The following is a 16,917-nucleotide window of genomic DNA, read 5'->3' as shown; positions in this document are numbered from 1 at the left end:
GCAGGCAACATTGGTGTTTCTGGGGCGTTGAATAGGACACAAAATTCATGGCTACTATGTCACACTGTAAAATACAGTGTTGCCTACAGAGCAGCTGCTTGATCATGTCATAAGTTTAGCAATCTTTTAAATAATTAATAACTTTTTCCAGTCTCGTTTTACCTAGAAACAATCTTGAGCAAAGTTGTAGTTGAGAAAATTTTCTATAAGAATGGCTATCGAACTGTTTCGCAGCTCAATATGGAAAAAGACAATGAACAAAAAGTTGAGATTTCCCATAGTAATTTACATGTAAACTTTAAATGGCTTGTGCGAAGTCTGTTTCTAACCAAATGAGTTGTAACTTTGGGAGGCTAATCAGGACCCGATTTGCAACCATTTCAGCACTGTGGAGTGAAAAAGTCAAATTTTGCATCAGTCTTGTAGACAGTTTAGGGGGAGGAAAGGTTGACACTTATCCACGGCCCATACAAATTTTAAAATTTTGTATGGGCAATTGTCTACGCAGGGGGAGGGGGGACAAGAATCTCAAAAACCTGTCTACGTAGTTAATGAACAGCCCTTAAGAGTATCTGGATGATTTGGATAAAATGAAGAAGCCACAGATTTTTTACGGCAGAATCATCAATCTTCCAAGTATCATTAAAGTTTTTAAATTATTTTAAAGTAGTATACACGAAAACATCTTAAAACCTTATTTAAAACTAGTTGTACTATCAGTGCATCCTTCCAAGCATCATAAAACTGCATTGCATGCAGGAGAACCCACACATTTGTAGCATTTGCATTTCATTATTTGCTATCTACAATGTCATCCAAACCAATTCGAAACTATTTTAAAACATTTGCCAGCAAAAAACGCTATTATTGAGGGGTTTTCTTTTTAATATATTGAAAATCTGTTTGCTGCTGAGAGTATGAGTTAAATATTTTGCTTAGTGTTATATACGTCTTAACTTAACTGCGAGGCGCAGATTTTATCAAAATTGACTGAATATGTCATCAAAGAAATGATCAATGAAATTTGAGAATTTATGTAGATATGATAAAAACATTTGTTTTCCGCTATCGATCTGCTGCAGCCATTGTTATGAAAGCCGCAGCCCTCGCCGCGAAGACATCCGAGAACCATTGGGTCTTTCTCCTCAACGAAGGTAACAGAGCCTGCAGCCGGAGTCCACTGGCATGGAGAGAAAAGTTGGCGATCTAACGTTATCAAAATAGATAAGCGGATTAAGAGAGGATTCCAAGCCGGAGATAACTCTGCCGCTGTTGCAGAGCTTTTCAGGTCGGTTTATCATGGGCACATTCACCGCTTTACGGACGGATTGTGGTTGCGGGCTGGAGTTGGTCTCGGAGTGGCAGGACCGAACACTGAAACAAGTCAAAGTCTACCGGAGGAGTGATCCGTCTTTTTCGCAGAAGCCGCAGCTATCCTCGATGCAGTCATCACTCCGACAGATCAACCAACCTTCATTCAGGCGCTGGAAGGCGAAGCACCGAGCCACCCATGCATACAAGCCATTACACGGTACTCCCCACCTTCAACCGTCTTTACGGGGATTCCCGGACACCCGGAACGTACCCCTCCTAGACGTCAGGCGTTGGATCACCAATACTATCATGGAAGCAGGAATGGTTCCAGTCGCGGACAACTTCCCTGAAAAAGATTATGGAAACTATACGACCCTGGCTGAACTGCCACAAGTACAAGGACCAGCGAATCATTTATTGACTCCGGACTAGCCATGCGAGGATTTCCTGCAGTTTCAGTGGGACACCTTTCCGACAGGTTTGTCCAATTTGCAGCATCCCAGCCTCGATGGAACACGTACTATGTGTCGGCCCGGAGTTTCAGAGGCTACGCGAGCAACACGGACTCCCGGGAAAACGTCAGAAATCTACTTGGTACCGAAACCTTGACGTTGACTGCAGTGATCGCTTTCCTGAAGGATGCTCACCTGTACAACCAAATCTAGTCCTTTCGTCATTGGCTGCTCTGATCTTGTTCTCTTCACATTTCTACTGTATCTCTGCCAGACGGGGCACTGTTTCCACCTTGTTCGGGCACCCATTCCTCACCACATATCTGTTGTAATTCTCATTTTACATAAAGTTTTTAAAATGTTGTCTGTCTTTTTCGGCGGGTAATTAGAGCCAATTGTACGTCACGTTAGTGTCAAATTGAAACCTCTCTTTCGAGGCAGGCAAAAAGCCTGACCTTCTGATTTTTAACGTGATGAACTAGCCTACGGCTTAAAATCACGATAATAAAGTTAAAAAAAAACATTTGTTTTAGTTCAGCAGCTATGCTTCATTTTGATTCTCGTATATAAGTATAAACGTGCTTTGATTGCCAAATTTATTACTTCTATCTTATATGCAAATCATGCAATTAAATTTTGGAAACAGATATTCATGGCTACAGAAACTGCAGTTCCATTTCATGAAGAATGGTCACATAAAGCTGTTTACACTTTTTCGATCCTTCAACAGGACCGTATGATCTTATTACGGAAATAAATAATTCAATTCTAAGCTAAACTTTATGAAGGGTGGAGAACCACTTCGACAGAAGTGACTATTTACGTCATATTAAACAGAAACATCAAATATTTTAATTATTTCGACATGCTCGAATCAATCATACGTTCGGTTCGATAGTTTAGTTGAAACGCTTCAAAACAAAAACCTTTTAGAACGCATAGTATGAATATTTACAACCGCTTCTCTCGAAACCAAAAGAAGTGCTCCTAACGAATCAATTTGTCTCCCTTCATTCGTATTCCGAAGTGAATTCAATGGCGTTTCAATGTGTTGTGACGGAATAGGAATAGTTTGAAAACTATTTGCGTGATAGAAGGGTTGTACTACATGATTAAGTTTCTAGTCCTGTTGGGAATAACCTTGGCATGCCCCAGGGAAGTGTATTAGGGCATCTATTATTTATAATGTACATCAATTATAGACGACGCATCTTTCAATTTTGCTATATCTTTTTGACGATTTGTGAAATGTTAAATGTCCTAATACTCGATGCTGTTATGTTTGGATTATTTGGGATTGGTGGAAATGCAAAAATGGTACAGGCATCGAAAGCTCTCTTTTCGACTTCTCTGGGCATAGAGTAGTACAATCATACCATATGCCACACAATTATACTAATGCAAAAATGGTACAGGCATCGAAAGCTCTCAATTAATAACTGTGGAAGTGCATCTAGAACACTAAATTGAGAGCACGCAATAAGCTAATATGCGATAAGAAATAAGCTTGAAATGCAAACAAAGAAGAAGAAGAATATATAATCTAACTCAGTGATGGCCAAAATGTGGCAGCACGTGATGCTTGGATCTCTATGATGCAACAACCCCAGCTTGAATTTCATTTTGCATTACGAATGTATAGCCGAAATGATTGAGAAATACGCAAAATTAAACTTAAAATATGACCATCGAAAAATGATACAGCCATTGAAAAAATGGGTATGAGCACCACACCACCACCACTCAACCCTATGTAGACTTAGACGTAAGTGACAGAACAAGTATCATTATAACAATTTAAATTCCCTACTACCAAAGGCTCCAATATTGGTGTTTGTATACATTTACAAACACATTTTTAATCTTACCTAACCAACAGATCTGGCAGCTTTTAAGGTTCAATTTTCTTTGGTGTGTTTCCCAAATAATCGATCGCTGTTTTATCCGTCGAATTATTTAAGGTTGCAAAAAGCTGTCACCATTTTATTCCTCTTGCCCCTTAACATAAGATGACGACAGCTTTTTTTCTGAAATGATCCGATGAAAAAAAAAACCCGAGTTTGAATGTTTAGAAGACGCACCAAAGTAGTACTAGTAGTAAAATAACTTTTATTTCCATCAATTATCGTGCAAGATTTGTTGTCAATTGATTTCGCCTGAAGGGCTCTTCAGTTTAACGCACCACAGTAAATTACGTTGCATTCTTATACAAATGCAAAAAAAAAAAAAAAAAAGCCCCAATTGAATTTGTATGCGGCAAAGATTCCATCCTAAATAATAATGGCGATCTTTGTTCAAGCGCAGCGGTATTGTATTTTGACCCATAAATGTTGACTAAACCATATGTTCTTAATTTTTGACATGTTGTCTTCAATTAAAAAAAATAAAATTGCATTGAGAAGCTTATTACAGCAATAATTTTGTTATGATTTGCATAATGGACATCGAACGAATACATTACATGTAGTAGAAACATATTTGACAATTGAGTTTTCATTTTTGGATCGATGGACAGTAGTTGAAATGATAAATTTGGTGGGTTTCATCTTATATCACGCTTCAAATAAATCCCGAGAAAAAAATTATTACCGCGATAAAACCGAAACTTCAGAAGTTTGCATTATAATTTTGGGCCTACTATGCACTACCCAGGCCTCTATTTTTCGAGAGGATTTTTTTCACAAAATGGAATGTTTCCACTGCAGATGATTTCTACATTGATTTACCTTTCCGTGCGTACCGCAAGATTTGAAAAAGAAAATCAAATTGTTGAGATATTGTTAAAAATCTAACACTGCTTCTTGACCCCAAACTCTACGGATGCTAAATTCGGCCTATGGAATCAAAATTCGGCCTAACGCATTGAAACGCCATTCAAACGGCATTGAATTCACTTCGGCCTATCGGATGAAGATAAAATTGGATTCGGTCGGAGCGCTTATTTTGTTTTTGAGAATACTGGGTTTAAACATTCATATCACGCGTTCACATTGACTTCGTTCGGTAGCTTTTGAACTAAAGTATTGTAACAAACGCCTATTTGACTTGTTAACTCTGAAATCAAGGATTTATTTGATGTTTTCTGCTCGATAGGTCCAAAATGAGCGATTAGGCCGAAGTAGTTATCTACTCTACTTGATATGTGTTCGCTGCAGAAGAATATGGTGCTTAAAGTTCATCAAAGGCTGTAGTTTGCGAAAAAAAAACTGTATAGTTTATCGCAAAATAGCGAGGCAATTAAATTCAGTTTTCCTCTTGAAATCATTGTTAGAATGCACAGAACAACTGACATAACACTCGCATGTTGTTCATCGGTAATGCATTTAAGGGGGTATTCCCGATCTTTTTTTTCAAAAAATCAAATTTTTTTTTTCACGTTTTTTTGTACTTTAGACTATAAACTTTCATCCCCCCAAGCCGTTTTCCGATCAGCGAATTCGGTGTCCAGGCATAGCTGACTAATGGTAAGAACCCCCAAATGGTTTTAACTAAAGTCAAAACTTTAAACGCGTTTTTCTCGAAACCACATTTTTTTTATCGGGCGAAGATTTTTCTCAGAAACTATAAGAGATATTGACTTGAATCTTTGCGCATTTTGTTCCTTATTAAATTCTTTGGAGCTTCTCCCACGTTCAGCCAAAAATATTAACATTTAACATTGTTTGAAGCACCTTAAAGCTGCAAAAAAGCGGGCTAAAAATCGCCTGTTTTTTCATATGGCCGCCATTTTGTTAATTTTCAAGATTTTTTGCTGCCAACGGGAGAAGCTCCAGAGAATCTTATCAGATTATTAATTTCATCACGAAATCTGTTTCAGATGAAGCCGTTCCAGAGAAAAGTCTTCGCCCGTCCAGGCGTTTGCGGCGAACAGGGGTCTGTTTGCCGCCATTTTGTGACGTCAATAATGTCTTTTTTTATGTCGAAAAAAATTTATTTGTAAACTTTAATGTTCAATAAACAAGAATCCCAAAGAGTTAGGCGCATTACTATTCATTTTCCTTGAAAAAAAATTAATTGAAAAACAGGCCGAAAAAAGGCAAAAGATTGGGAATACCCCCTTAAATGTAAATTTGAATCTTTCTTAGTTCAAGACCAACAATTGAAATGGCCTTAACTCCATTTTGTAAACAAACCTTGTAAGGCCATTTTCTCGCGAACCGAAGTCCGGAAAGGCAAACCAACATAATGAACAGGTAGGGGAAATTCTCCTCTACCCGATTGTGGTTTAGGTTTGCGAATGAAGGTTTCGGTTCGCTAGAAAATGGCCTTACAAGGTTTGTTTACAAAATGGAGTTAAGGCCATTTCAATTGTTGGTCTTGAGTTGGTAGTACTGCCACCGACAAACCGACATGAATGACCATAGCAAAAACCATAAAATTTCTGGCAAAAGCACACTATTGACATCTGGCTCCGTGTTCGCGGGAAAAATTTAGCAAGCCATGAACCAGCATACACAAGTTATAAATTGGTTCGTGTCTGATCTAATATGGACAAATTATTTTTATCTAGAGCAAAAAATCCTATGGTTTTGACAGTTCGAATCACTGCACATTTAAATCGGCCGTTTACGATTTTCGGGCAGAAGGCAAAATTAAGTGTCATGTCGGTTTGTCGGTAGTACTGCCGCCGAGTGCCACACGTAGTCAATTCTCTTGCGTTTGATGTTTAAACACTACCACCATCTGTTGAGCGTACTACCCCTCACTGAGTGCTCAATAGATGACGGTAGTGTATTAGCGACGATGTTTTACAGTGAAACATATTCAATTTTAACCAAATCTGGTTGCAGATTCGAATTCAGGGACTCAACATTTAGTATAATAAGTAGTTTCGCTGAACACAGCAGCAGAATAAATATTGATTATGGTCGAATTTTCAGGAACAGTTAAAAGTTGCATATTTCATCACTTCCACCAAATTGTACATTCAGAGAGGTAGAATGCATCGTTTTTTATGAAAAAGGTTCAAAAAGCACTATTTAAAACTACTTAATAAAATACAAAACAAATTATAACAATATCATGCAACAGGCTTGTTGAGAATTAAATATTGAACAGTTGATCAACTTCACCCTATTTTACGATATTTGAAGCTTTAAAAAACCGGAAGGTACCATCTTTAATTACAAAGCGACAATGAACATTGATTTTCAGCATCTAATTGCCAAGCCCCACGGCTTTCTATGGACAGTTATATCTCATATTCTATAGTTTCATACACCATCTAGGTGCTACCATCTTGGATTCCAGAATGGTCATAAGTTAATTCTTCTATTATTCACATTAAATTCAAGATTTTTAATGTCTCGGACATATGTTTTCTATTGCTAGTTTTGAATTTTCTGTAGCAACTTTTCAATTTAATGTAGACTTTTTTTTGCGGTTTCACCGGTGAAACAAAAAATTCTATAGCAACTTTTTAATTTTCAATTTCTACTTTCCACTAACGGGTGTTCAATAAAAAATGAGAATGATTTCAGTGCCGTCCAGCGCTCTTGTGAGAGCATCGCGACTAAGTTGCGTCGTACGGCTGACTAGGGCCCCTTCTCCAATATTCATTGACGTTTCTTTGAAGAATGTTTTTAATAGAAAATACTGAATTCGACGAAAAAAAAATTTTTTTTTCGCTAGCTATATGACTGAAAAAATTCTCATTTTTTATTGAACACCCGTTAGGCTATTGTTCATTTTTTGCTTCTGAACAAGCTGGTTTATTGGAAATTATGATCATTTTAAGTACAAGATGTGAAGTTCCATTTATATTTTTGCGATTTATAACATCCTTCCTTTTCACGTCCATGGCTGCTTGAAATCGAAAACGAATTAAATAAAAAATCCTACAATCAATACAAGCTGACATTTGTACACACTTTAATACAAAAATACTTGAATATATATTGATCTTACCCATTGATTATAACATGCATGTGAAATCAATGAAAGTTACTCTGCCTCGGCCTGCATTATTGTTTTTCAAAGGAAAGCAAATATCCTTTAATTAATAATTTCGCTTCTAAATAATGCATAAAATTTAGTTACCAGTGAGTACCAAGTTCGCAAAATTGGTCTTTGACTTCAAAGGGCTGACATTTGGCTAGTATAAAGCTTACCAACGCTTTATTTGCTGCACATCAGTTCTATTTATCCAAATGGCAAATAAGTAGCAACGGTCAGTACTCGTGTTTTTTTTCGGTTGCCTTGGGGACATAATTTGTAATTTGCCCCGGTCCATTTCAAATTGTCCCATTATTTATGAACGGCCTTTATATTTCTAGATAAACATGTCAAAAGGTCCTATCTGCATTGATCTATTCTCTTCATCGACTTTCTCTTTCGTCAATAACTCAGTTGCAAAATCTTTCCCTGTTGTATTTGACGTTTTGAACGCTAGATAAGAACCTCCTTTATCAAATAATGTGTTCATCGAGATTTGACGTTGAAAGTCAAAATGACATATCACATTCATCTAGTAGTGTTCGATTTTTATTCGAATAATCAATAAATCGATTAACGAACCGAAAAATCAAATATTTTTAATCGGTTATATCATGCTAAGTAAGCATTGAATTCTCCAGCGGATCATCACTCATCATTTCAAACATGTTCTCAACACGCATTGGTGGAAAAATGTGAGCACAGCGAACAAAAATAAACGATTACTTATTAATCGAGTAATTACAAAATAATATAACATACATATATAACAACTTATTTTGTGTGTGATTGTTTTGATAAAAAAGCGCAAAATGTCAACTCTATCGAGGGGGCAGCAAAAGCGAAAAAATCACACAACAGACATAGGGGTGCGTGGATGAAATGGACCGAGCACAGAGACCAAAAAATATTTTTCTACGACTGTTTAAGCTTAGCATTCTTCTGCCCATAAAAGCATAACAGTCCCATAAGGATTTTTGTCAGCAATGAGTTATCCATAAGAATCAATTGTAAACTTCCAGCATTTTACACTGTGCACAAACAGTTACATGCTTTGTTCAGAAAATACCGTGAAAAATACCAAAACTAGGTTGTCCCATCCAAATGGACAAATAAATTTTCAACAGCGTTTTTCTCGGCATGCTGATTTTCCAAATAGGACTGATATCAAGGGGTAAGTAACTCAGCACATTGTGCCGAAATTATATTCGGCATAGCTTGGGAACATCCATCGGCACATTTTCAGCATACCTTCGGCATAATCTCGTAGGCATTCGATTGTTGTAAATAAAATGGGACCACTGCTGGACAACTGTCATTGAAGTTGTTCAGAACATTACGAGCTATTTGACTGTATGTTCAGAAACATCTTCTAATTGAATATACCAGAGGAACTCAGACCAGCAGTTCACTTATAGATCTAAATACGAAATGTAGGTTCAAGAGTGCGCTCAAGAGAAAGAGGCAGTTGATCAGACCTCATTAGTACCCTTAATTCAAATAATGCTGCAATTCCCACAAAACAAACTAAAGAAGTCTATTCATCACCCTCTATAGTTGGTCTCCAACAATTCTCCCCACCGGTTCCAACTCTTTCCGGCCGAAAGGCTAGGTTTCTGGTCTGCCTTTGCATTTGGTTTGCCATTATAAAACAATAAAACACAGGACTTTTATTACCCTATGGATCACAAAACACCGAAATTTCGCACACTCGCCACTTCCCGCGTCATCCTCAATCCGATTTATCCTTGCGATTTCAAACCAAAACATTCAAGGTGTCAGAAATGCCGGGATGGGTGTTTTACAAACAATCGCAGCTTGCTCTATGACCGGCACAATCGACATACTTGCGGCACACTGACAAAAAAGATGACCCAAAATTGGTGTGCGGAGTGACCTACCCCTTGACTGATATGCTTTTATGGGCAGTATTATTGATCACCTGGATATGAGTTAACTATAGGAACAGTACCTACTCATTCATGAGAGTTTTGGCTATGTGGTCTGGGCACTTAAAAACTGCTGCTTGAGTTCGCCAGACTGCAGTCAAAACTCTCATTAATCAATCTCCAACAATCGGAGAACCAGTATATGTTATCAAAAAGTCCACTTATTTAGCTTTTGGATGTATAGGGTTTATGCTAATACGATTTTGTCAGCCCTCTTTTTGAAAGCAGTTTCTAATGTTCTACGAACACCCATGCGATTTTTCAGTGGTCTTATTGCACCAAAGAACACCTTAAACATCGATCTTGTAGATGAATGAGAAAGATTTGTAATTACGTAAAATTATTGAAAAATGCGATGCGTGGAGGGCTGACAAAATCGGGTCATTACTGTATAGGGATCATTAGCTTTTTATTAGCGATTTATCAGCGCTTTGTAGCATAAACGTTCTCTAACATATTGACTTGGAAGTTGTCTGTGTGGTACAGTTTAGGAGAGGTTGGTGAGTGTCCTCGGTTCGTACAAATTAAAAAATAAATAAATGAATGATTGTCTAAAACATCTCAAAAACTGTCCCCGTGGTATATGGATAGCCCCTTGAACTCTCTGGTCAATGGTTTTTTTTTCCTCTGTTCGGGACATAAAACTACTGCGACCAGTAATTTGATCTATTGTAGTATATCCCGTGTCCTTAGTTTAGTGCATGTCGTATTACTTCATCACTATTGAAAAATGATGAAGTATTCGGTTTTGATACAGTTGTCATTCTTGCCTTCATCGCAAGGAATCGATTCTAATTGAAAGGTTCCGCTATTTATACCCTTCGGAGTGTTGGAACACCCTCCAAAGGCGCGCTCCTTTGTCAGTCAAAATTGGATTCCTTAGCAACAAAATTAAGGAATGACACCGATAGTGACCATGCATCAGAACCCTAGTCTTAACCACTTCAAACCAGGGAACAACGAATAGAAGATTAGGAATCACATAGATGAAGACTAACTAACTCATTTTTCCTTGTTTCAAGATAATCCTCGGTCCAGGCAACCCGAGGACTTATCACTATCAACAAGGCATAAAAAGTAACAAGGACTAAGAAGTGTTCCTTTGATTACTGAAAAATCCTGTTCTCCTAGTTTGAAATAGTCAAGACTAGGAATCGGTGGTAGATCTTACATCCCGTAACGTACCACGAAAAGGTGATCTACCCACGTTACGGGGCTGGTCAATGGTTAAAACTATAGTTTTAAATTAGTTTTACACGATTTTCGAGACTGAATGATTCTCATAATACTATTGGTAAGCGGCAGGCTTAAAATATAGGCTTTGTTTACACCCCATAACCCTACTCAATTATCAAACAAACATTAGTTAGCTCTAGTGACCTTGCTCGCAATGGAATTGAATTGGAAAAGACTGATGAAACCCCGTTTGGTATAAGGACAATTGGTGAATGGACGTCTGACTGAATAGACGTTGGATCGAAAAGGTACCGTTTTTTACCCACAAAAGTGATTAGTACAGTAGTACGACAACCCTCACTGTAGAGGCTAAACTGCACGAGTCAGCATTACCTCTGTAGTTAAGGTGTTTTCTTGCAGAACCCATTTTCCCATATCACATCGCAATGTGAACAGTACAAATCGCAAAATTTACAAGGGTGTATAGATATGTACGTTTTAGACATTTTTTGATTATCCGCTGTGAACAACCTGTTCAATTTACAGCTACGTACATTGAAAAAAATCTTCATATTTAGACTTGTGGAATTGAGAAACGTTACGAGAATAAGGTCTCTGCAAGGAATCAAAGTAGAAATAGATGATGCAGAAGGATTTTATTTAATATTAGCAAACACACAGTTGAGCGATTTTTGAATAATTTACATAAAATTGATGATCTTAAAATCCAATTCTCATGAATCTTGTGAACATTATAGTCACAAACAGGGGGTCCTCAAGTGCTATCAAATGGAAATTGGTGAGGATTGCGGTTGGTATAAAGTCAAGTTTGAATGAGCCAAATTATCAAACTATTAACAATGTTAAGCGCAATTTATTCTCACGCCTGATCACGTTTTTAAAAGCGATCAAATGTTTGTTAAATAGTTTTATTTTTACTTTACTACTATGAATTAACATTTATTGAAATTTCCAACGAAAACATTGAAATTCTGCAATTTGTTAGATCTGAATGTTAATTTTAATTCAAAATGCTTTATTATATGGAGAAACACTATTAGTAATTACGTGTATATGGAATTTGACAAGCAACCCAATCATTCAACTAGTCCGGTATTTGCCCTGTTTGTAATATATGCTTGTTATACGGGTAATATAAAGTTCGGAAGCTTTATTTAGCTGTATATCCATAATATATTACTATAAGGGCAAATAGTGGGCATAGTGGTTCCTTTGATGATAAGTATTAGTAGTCTGCTCAATCTGTTTAGAAAATATGCATAACCTAGAAAGTTTGTATAATTTAATTTATTTGTACTTTGATAAAATTGAAATACTCCTAACTAAAAGGTTTCCTCAATACTAAACCATGGAGGGTTGACAGTAATGTAACTAATAAATCGATACCAAATCATTACCATCATTTCAGTGAATTTACTCAGTGTTAGTGTCGAATACTATCAGCATAACTCATTGTTTGTAAACAACTCACTACCACCTCAACGGGAGCAATCGAACAAGAATCCAATAGCAACCACCCACCCCCACGCGCTCGCATGTATGACCCGATCAAAACAAGCGAAACGCTCTAAAAACAAGAAAAATGGCACCCCTTACTCGACCGAACAAAAACACGTTCGCCACCCGCGTGCTTCCTCGTCGCCTTCTATGCTGCTTCTACGACCGGCACACAACACCAGGGGAAGCTTGCTGGGATGCTTGGCCTTTCGCTCACCCGCCGTAGGAAATCGTGATCTTTAAGACGGGGGCCAGCAGCAGCAGCAAGCAAACCAAAGATGGCGGCCATCTTGTTTTCTTGAGAGCGTTTTTCTTTCAAGCTCAGCATGTATTGCGTTCGCTTGGGTGATGTTTATGTGATCTGTGCGTACGGCGGCGCGTTTACATACGAGGTTCCTCGGAAGATTTAAATGAGCTTATCTGTTTACCCCCTAGCGGGGAAATGAGATTATCCCGCAGAAAAACGACAGGTGAAAGGTGATATTTACCTTGCAGGTCTGGAAGAAAGCACCAATATTATCTACGTTGTGCATTTTTGTGGGTTTTCCAAGTGGTTTAATTCGTGGATGGGATCGGTTTTATTAATCTACTAGCATTGGTACAGGGCGGGAAGCCCCAAAGGCGATAATTGAATACAGCAGGAATTAATTCTGGTGGTCGCTTTAATCCTACGTCAGGTTGATCCGTGTAGGCTGGCTGTCCTCCTCCATGTTGACAACGGTCGTTTCTTCAAACATCTGCAGGTTGCTTCGAATGCGAACAAAACTAACAGAACAAAAATGGTTCACATCTGACCCTCGTCTTTCGTCGTGTATTGTACATTCAACACCTGCTTTTATTTTTTGAAGACTTTCCTGGATTCACTTTTTCCTTACACACGGTCAGAACGATCCTTCTTCATCACCGTCTAGAGAGAAGCACAGATCTGAGGGTCGAGATATAATCGATTCACTGCACAGCAGAACCCTCCGAAACTTTTTTCACTTGCTGTCGACCGGTGCACTTGTCTTCCCCCTTACTATTCTGTTCCCTGTTTCTAACTTCTGTTTACGGCGTTCTACACTGTCACGCGTTTATGAGTTTTATTACTCATTCACATGCGTTATGTTAATTTTCCGTTTTTTCGTGGTTCACATGAGGCCTTCTTCAGGTCGCTGGTTAACCGTAACCACTAAATAAGCGGGGGCTCAGGTTGCCGAAAAAAAAGATGAGCTGTTGAAAAATGACCGGATGTTCCGACGTATTATGTCATGCATCACCGCAAAGAAGCACTGTTTACGGCCTAAGGTCTTCGAATCTTCAGGGCCAATCAAATTTGGTGGCCGTGTGGAGGTTCGATCACCCACGCAGTTCGATCGTTGAAATCACTAGATCCAAGTAAACAACGCAATCACAACCGTCGTCCGTGCACTCTCGTTGCCTGCATTTAGGAGCGATCGGCAAAATCTCGCGCGCGTTTTCTTGCTCACACTCTTTGCTACACTCGGTTCAAACAAAAAACAAGCAGAAAACCATCAAAAACAACTCGCGCAGCGAGGTCCCACACACGTCTTATGTTTATGTTGGCGACTTCGGTACTGAGTAAGAAGCATAGACGCAACATACCTTCGCGCGGAACAGAACACACAGGTAACAATGCAGGTGACCGGTTTTCTTCGGGCCGGACCCGAAGATGGAAGCTTTCGCTCTTCGGGCCCTGCTCGGGTTGAAACTTCGGCTGAGCATAGAATACGAAATGGGATTGAGCAACCTGGTAGCATGAATACTGAAGTAATTTCAGGGGTGCCAGATGCTTCTAAGGCAACTTTTAGTATTACCTTAATTATAATCCATATTCTAGGCACATTTAAAACGGTTGGATTGAGTATAAAAGAACAGTTTTATAATAACAAAATTTAATTCAAAACCAAAGAAGGTAACACTGCTAACTTCGGTGGATCTCGTCTTGTACGAGGCACAGACACTGGTAGTATCTATATAGCTCCAGGGGGTCAAGCGATTTAAATGCCTGAGATTTCAAAACCGACGAACGTTGAAAATTATAGTTCTCTGCTATAGGCTTAGCTGTTGCTGCTGTTGATGTTATTTCCATTACTTACGATGAATGATCGAGCCTCACTCTCTGGTAGTAGTGGTTCGGAAAGGTTGTATGAGTGTTAGCCTCTCGCATCTAACCTCTTGACGACGACCAGCGTCCACCATCTTTGAAGAGTTTTGTGGCTAGGTACAACCAAGCCACCTAATCTGCACGAGCTGATCTCCGTAGGTTCGTAGGTCCCAACCGACGACGATGACTATTGCTGATGTTACAGTAGCTTAGGCTTTGGTGGCTTTAAATTTCATTCGCTTTCTTTCCCATATCCCGCTTGAATCACACGAGACTGTTCAGCATATATCTATGTTTAGGTATTCTTCGGCCCGAGATGGTCGTGACTATCATTATGCTCGAACGGGAGGTTACTTTTCGGGGCTTCCTTCCCGCAGAAAAAAAAACGACAACAAGGTGGTTATTTAAATTTTGCACATGTAATCGAGGCTTTTGCTTTCTTTGCATCGGTTTATTGTTTGAGCGTTACCTACGATGTTGATGATGTTACTGTTGAGCATTTCCTTTCCGCTGAATTTGGCAGTGGAGTAAAAGAGGAAAGAAGCTTTGTGTGGTCAGCGATGGCGGTGGTTTGCGTACAACAAGATTTGCAAGTCAATTCGGTGAGAAGTTCTAATGCTGAGGCCTTTGTTCTTGGGAGATTTTCTTCGAACGGAAACTACCAATGATGGCGGAAGTGTTGCTTGCTTACCACTATTAGTGTCAGGCAAGCTGTTTAATTTGAATTATTTGAATGAAAATTTTTAAATTACAGAGCAGAAATTAGGCATATTTTTTTTCAGATTCAGACCTCGAATTTAGCTGGTGTTTAATTTTAATATGCAGATTTGATTTTGGGTACCTGATAAGCTGCTTAAGCGTAAAACAATCGGTCGTAAAGCAAACCATCTCGATTTCCGGGCCGGTTGAAGATCTTCGTGGGCCACTGGCTGTCCTTACATGGGTCGCAGAAATTCAGATAAGCGAGCACCTACTAAATATGTCTCGCAAAATTGAAGGAGAATTAATGCCATCTCCCTCTTTCAGAATCGTATTTCTTATACCTTATGCATTGCAGATTTCCAAGAGTGGAACAATAGTGAATCATACTCTCAACCCAATGCTTATGGTATGTGGCAGTGGCACTTCATTGAGTCGTGTCTCTATTTTTTATTGTAAGTCTATAATATTCAGTTGGAGTGACCCAGTTTAGGGTGCGCATCATCATTTCTGTATATAGCTTTCCACGATTTAAAAGAGAATATTTGTAAGATTGGAGGTCGCTTAAGAACTTATTAAGATGGTCTTTATCAAATAGGATATCATTGAAAATCACGGTACTTTGGAACATTTCCTGAAAAAATTGGGAAGTTGTTCAGAGGATTTTTTAGATGAGTCGGGCGAATGATTGGTCACTTGGGGAGTGACCTTGGTTTTTATAAAAAAAAATCGAAAAACTTTTGCACATTCCATAGAAAAAAATGTTGCTTATTCAATCGAAAATCTAAAATGGAGACCTTTACATGTACGGATATACCTCAATTTAAAATACGTAACAAGGCCATTAAGCTTCATTTTCAGGATGGCAATGAATTTCTCCGACATCTACTGTTTCATAACACTCAAAGGTGTTGAGTGGGAAAGTAACACCTGGTGCAGATATGTTGGATGCCTTACCTACACACAGAATCAAGACCGCTCAGTCTGGTATTTTTTTTACTGAGCTTCGTAGATCTCATTTGGTTAACGCAACTGCGGGCACATTTCATCAGGAACAACTTCTGACAATTTTACAAATATCGCACTACATAGGGGAAATGGCTCTAATGTTGGCCTATAGATCTAAGATTGGGCCCATCGATTAAAATCTGCTATTTATCAATTTTATCTAGATGAACGCGTCATTGGGACGGTACTAATGGATATGTTTGGTCGCTATTGAAAATTTAGTCGATTGCTATTTATGTATGGGCCTAAATTAGAGACATTTAGGCCTACATTACATCCATTTCCCCTACCTAGACAGCATTTTACGCCAGATCCAATTAGAAATGTTTTCAAACCATTTTTTGCATGGTTTGTTTTTCGTCGATCTTGTTTTCCGTACTGAGTACCAATGCTACCTACGCCAGGGAGGCAGTTCCCACACATGGACCCTACCTATCGACCCATCAACTCATGGACCGGGGACCGATCCCGATTATCAGAGATTTTATGCCTCGGAAAATTCCGACGGCACTGACTGGGATTGAACCCAGGTTCATTGCAGTGAGTTTTCAGACCTTCGCCCTGTAAGAATTGCATGACTTTAGAATCACAGTGCCTCAGGACGTTTTTTATAAAGTTGACAGAACTTCTAAATTACACTTCTTTTTAAAACAAGAGCGAATGAAGAGTTGGTACATTCAGTTCTCTTAGAGCTTATAGATGTAGAAACTCGTTAAATGTAGAGTTATTTCAGTTTTAAACAAGTTGCTGTATCTGTTCA

The 16,917-nt window shown here is 38.6% G+C and overlaps 1 protein-coding gene across 2 annotated transcripts in view; it reads right to left on the bottom strand.

Moving 5' to 3' along the window:
- The window catches only part of ec (echinus), a 323,237-nt gene that overhangs the window by 78,146 nt on the left and 228,174 nt on the right, over positions 1-16,917 (bottom strand). Inside the window, exon 1 of one of the 2 annotated variants that reach the window (XM_065233560.1) lies at positions 12,832-12,927. The exons of the other annotated variant lie outside the window; for it this stretch is intronic. Within the exon in view, the coding sequence (XP_065089632.1) occupies positions 12,832-12,876 (45 nt within the window). The 5' untranslated portion in view covers positions 12,877-12,927. Of the gene's footprint in view, positions 1-12,831; positions 12,928-16,917 lie in introns of those variants that run through there. 2 annotated transcript variants of the gene reach the window in all.

The sequence above is a fragment of the Ochlerotatus camptorhynchus genome, unplaced genomic scaffold (assembly GCF_037179485.1).
Source record: "Ochlerotatus camptorhynchus isolate MF236.1 unplaced genomic scaffold, CSIRO-AGI_Acam_v1.1 ptg000404l, whole genome shotgun sequence".
Classification (NCBI taxonomy): domain Eukaryota; kingdom Metazoa; phylum Arthropoda; class Insecta; order Diptera; family Culicidae; genus Ochlerotatus; species Ochlerotatus camptorhynchus.
This window is presented reverse-complemented; position numbering and strand designations above follow the sequence as displayed.